This window comes from Macrobrachium nipponense, chromosome 22 (genome assembly GCF_015104395.2).
Source record: "Macrobrachium nipponense isolate FS-2020 chromosome 22, ASM1510439v2, whole genome shotgun sequence".
Taxonomy (NCBI): domain Eukaryota; kingdom Metazoa; phylum Arthropoda; class Malacostraca; order Decapoda; family Palaemonidae; genus Macrobrachium; species Macrobrachium nipponense.
In genome coordinates this window covers 821,692-826,691 of record NC_087213.1, presented here as the reverse complement: position 1 = coordinate 826,691, position 5,000 = coordinate 821,692, and the positions used below count along the sequence as shown (strand labels likewise).

Below are 5,000 nucleotides of genomic sequence, written 5' to 3'. Positions count from 1 at the left end.
TATATATATATATATATATATATATATATATATATATATATATATATATATATATATATCCTTAAATCCACGGTAGAAGGTGAGTGAAGCTGGAGGATTTGAACAAGTACTTTCGTAGAAAAAAACTACGAAAGTACTTGTTGAGAGACCCAAGTTTCAGTGTATTTCTGGTGATAGAAGTTCACTCTCGGCGTGGTTCGGAAGTCACGATAAGCCGTTGGTCCCGTTGCTGAATAACCACTAGTTCCATGCAACGTAAAGACACCATGCAAACAATCTACCGTGGATCTAAGGATTTTCTCAAGCACATGTTCCTTCGTGCTTCACTGGATATATATAATATATATATATATATATATATATATATATATATATAATATATATATATATTCTGCACACAACCACGCACCACTAAATTCCCCTCCCTTCCTCACCTCTGGCTCTCTGCTTCTGCATGAGTTTCTTGACGATGAGGTCGTAAGCCACTTCCTCAGCAACTCCGGAGTCCTTAACCAACTTCTCCTTTACGGCAATACAGATGCTGTTCGTTGCCAAGAGGCCCTCCAGCTCCTCGAAAGCCTGAAGGTGATTAAAAAGGAAAAAAAATTATAAATGAAAGGATTTTTGGAGCCTAAGAAAAAAGAAGGTAGTGGGGGCAAGTTTGAATGTGCTCGCCAAGTCTTCGTAGGCCTAACCAAGAATATGATAAAATTTAAAGGACTTTCAATGGAAAAACAGTCCTGAGATGTGTATCTTTATATGTGAAGGATCAACCAATGCTCACAGGGGTTCCAAACGCCGAATTTGAAATAAAAACCCAAAATATATTTTTGTAAATGTATTGTCATTAAGTTCTTCAAAAGCTGCATTTACATTATCCAGCATCTCAGTGGTAAAATTAAATAAATTTTCAAGTCTGCGAAATTTTAACAGAGCTGATTTTGAAAAGCTTTTTTTTTTATTTCATGTATTATGTTACTAAAACTTTGTTTCTAAAATCAAAGTTAAATTATGTAAAAGTAAATGCAATGCACACGCGCACACGTAAAATACAGAGAAAAATATGGCTTTGAAATCACATCTCTTACGACAAGAACACAATCTCAGAATATAAGTGCTTCATAAAAAGTTATACAACTTATGGGTATATTTCCCCCAGAAGTCATCCGAACAGATTTCTTCCATCAAATACAAGGATTCCTTCACACAACTTCTCCCTTTCAACTTTACCAATTCCCGCAAACTTGCACCGACCCTTAAGGGCCCGTAAGTAAGTAAGGAAGTAGGTCGAGAGATTAAAAAAAGATGGATTGCAAACATCCCTCCTAACCCCTTGAAGCTGATTGTAAGTCCCTGAAAACCCCTCCAAATTGAATGTAAGTCCCCCCCCCAACCTCAGAATGATTGTAATAAGACTGCAAGTGATCGAGAGAACTTCCCCTTACCTTGATGCCGTAGTTCGATTCCTCGTAGATGATGGAAATGTACGACCAGTTGAGCAATTTGACGATCTCGACCATGGCTTTGACTTGGTAGTGGTCTGAGGGGATGGTTCGAGAGAAGTATTCGAACCTCTGTTTATTGCTCAGTTCCGGAGACGTTGAGAAGAAGCTCACCTTTGGAGGAGGAGGAGGAGGGTGGGGGTAGGAGAAGAATCTTAATTAATGTTACTTTAGATGAGGGAGAATATATCATCAGGTGAGGGAGAAAAGTATCTGGAATTTGAATATGAAATTGAGGCCGAAGGTCAAGCGCTGGGGCCTATGATGAGGTCATTCAGGGTTTGAAGGGAAACTGACAGTAAAGAAAGTTGAAAAGAAAGGTGTAACAGGAGGTAAACTCTCACAGTTGCACTATGAAACAATTGTTAGGAGAGGGTCGAGGAAAGCAAGATGGAAGAAGGAGAATAATAACAAAGGCACAATAAAGGGGATGAAAGGGGTTGCAGCTGCAGGCTGAAGGGACGCTGCCAGGAAGCTTAAGTAATGCCTACAGTGCACCGCGTGAGATACACTGAAAGCACTTTCCCCTTACTGGGGCAAGTGAAGAGACTAATATTGGGATGACGTTAGGAAATATAAACTCTTTATTAATTCGGTCATTATACATTAAACGACAGAAGATAACGATAATATTTTTAAATAAGAATCCGTAATGATAAGGTTTATGTTGCCATGACTGGTGATATGAAATTTTAATAGAATTTCATCAATAATTTCAGAATTCTGTTGAGTAGATCACGAAGCAGCTCTGAAGAATAAGTAGTATTTTATTCACTTTCAGTTTAAGTGAGTTTTTAATCTCTTGCCTTTTATACTTTGGCAAGATATAATTAATTTTACAGTATTGTTTTTCTTGTCATAAAACTTTGCTACGTAGAGTCGTTTATAAAGCTAAAATTTATTTGTTAAAAAAAGTTTTTTTTTTATTGCAAAATTTTTATATTCTCAGCATTTTTTTTATTGCCAGGTTTTAATCGTTTATATTGCATTCAAACCTTAAATTTATATCAAAATAAGTTTTTTCCTCATTAAATGGCTATATTCATATCATTTTTTTTTTTTGCCAAACAGCTTATACACGCAAAGTCGTTAATATTTCATTTAAAAGTTAAATTTATCTTTCAAATATTTCTGTTTAATGAATAATGGAATTTAGAAGCAATAAGATATTTCTGCACCTCAATGCTTGAGACGACAATCAGATTTGGTCACTTTTTAGTTTCCTTTCTAAATTCTGAAGTCACACTTTAAAACCATTTTTTTTTCTTGTCTGTCTGTCTGACTGTTTCCCAGTTTCCCTTAAAAGATACAATTCATGTTTCTGTTCATTTACGTCCCATTTCTCCCCATAGTCTCCCACTGTCTACTTTTATCCTGATTCCTCTTTCTACTCTCGTCAGGAGGTAGGCGGCTCTCTTCCATCTTCAAAGCGGAACATATTGATTAGGCTACGGTTATCGAAATATCTTTTTCGGTTATCGAAATATCTTTTTCGATAACCTTTTTTCCTAGCTTGTGGAATTCGACATCATATATATATATATATATATATATATATATATATATATATTATATATATATATATATATATATATATATATCTATCTATCTATCTATATATATATATATATATATATATATATATATAGATAGAGATAGATATATATATATATATATATATGTGTGTGTGTGTGTGTGTGTGTGTGTGTGTAAGTATATAATATATCATTTGTCTAAATACTACTTAAAAATGTAAGTTTGCATTCAGTAAATTTTAGTGCTAAATTTACTGAGAAATATGCAATAATACACAAAATAAGCAAGTAAAAAATACGCAGAAGTTACATCTACGCAATCGAGTTTTCTGTGCATTGTATAATCAAGACCACCGAAAATAGATCTATCTTTCGGTGGTCTCGGTATGATGCTGTGTGAGCTGCCGACCATGAAACATTAACCACGGCCCGGTGGTGGCCTGGACTATATCGTTGCAAGACGCACGAGTATGGCTAAATTTAACCTTAAGTAAATTAAAAACTACTGAGGTTAGAGGGCTTCAATTTGGTATGTTTGATCATTGGAGGGTGGATGATCAACATACCAATTTACAGCCCTCTAGTCGCAGCAGTTTTTAAGATCTGAGGGCGGACAGAAAAATGTGAGGATGGGCAGACAAAGCCAGCACACTAATTCTCTTTTTCAGAAAACTAAACGGAGCATCTCACTCCCCGCTCACCTGTGGTATCCTGAAAAGCCTGAGGAGATTAGCGACCTGGATAGAGGTCACGGATGAAGCTGCTCCGACGACCCCTGATATGACCTTATTCCTGACCTCGGGCGATGACCCGTCTCGACACTTATATTCGCCGTCGTCGATGTTGCTGATGGATCCTGAGAACAGAGGGAAAAGTGAAAGATTTAATGAAAGGCGGTGGAGGCTTTAGCTTATTTGTGGATCCAGTTTAAATATATAATAAGAGTTATGTTTCCTGTGGTGTCTAAATGGTTAGACTTATTTTTCCCGTGGCATCTGAATAGTTAAACCACTTAGACTAATCTTTCTCGTGGCGTCTAAATAGTTAGACTTATCTGTCCCGTGGCATTTAAATAATTAGACTTATCTTTCCCGTGGCTTTTAAATGATCTTTCCCGTGGCTTTTAAATAATTAGACTTATCTTTCCCGTGGTGACTAAATAGTTAGACTTATCTTTCCCGTGGCGTCTAAATAGTTAGACTTATCTTTCCAGTGGCATCTAAATAGTTAGGGTACTTAGACTTACCTTTTTTGTGGCGTCTAAATAGTTAACTTATCCTTTCCTTGGCGTTTAAATAATTTAGTCTTATCTTTCCCGTGGCATCTAAATAGTTAGACTATTTAGACTTATCTTTTTTGTGGCGTCTAAATAGTTAGACGTATCTTTCCCGTGGCGTCTAAATAGCTAGACTTATCTTTCCCGTGACGTTTAGATAATTAGACCTAACTTTCCTTTGGCTTTTAGATAATTTTCTACTTATTATTATTATTATTATTATTATTATTATTATTATTATTATTATTATTATTATTATTATTATTATTTTGACGGTCATTTGTAACGTCGAACGTTAAGACTGAACATTTGACATTGACTTGGTTCATTTCGACTCCATACTTTCCGCTTCACTCAAATTACCAAAACCGTAATAAAACAGTCTTGAAGAGGTGTCATTGTATCTACTGAGTGCCAGATCTCACCACTTCGCGACAACAGAGATCTCTCCAAGCCTCCTTTGGTCGAGCGATGGGATTGATCTTCTTATATTACTGATTTTATTTGCCACGTATCTTTTCACTAAATATCGTGTTCTTTCTCGCTGCTTTCCCCTTTGTAAATTCTCATTCCTTCGTCATTTTGCTCTTAATGATTTCTTTCGTTCATTCTCTCCGTTTTCTGTTCACAGAAGGACTTCGTGTGTTATGGAGGCTAACTTTGTAGGCTTTCGAACACCACTGATCG

At 35.9% G+C, this 5,000-nt stretch overlaps 1 protein-coding gene across 1 annotated transcript in view; it reads right to left on the bottom strand.

Annotated features, from left to right (window-relative positions):
* Positions 1 to 5,000, bottom strand: part of LOC135198429 (metabotropic glutamate receptor 2-like) — a 266,629-nt gene that overhangs the window by 35,434 nt on the left and 226,195 nt on the right. Inside the window, 3 exon segments of the mRNA XM_064225960.1 lie at positions 435 to 579; positions 1,446 to 1,616; positions 3,739 to 3,893. Coding sequence (XP_064082030.1) covers positions 435 to 579; positions 1,446 to 1,616; positions 3,739 to 3,893 — 471 coding nt within the window.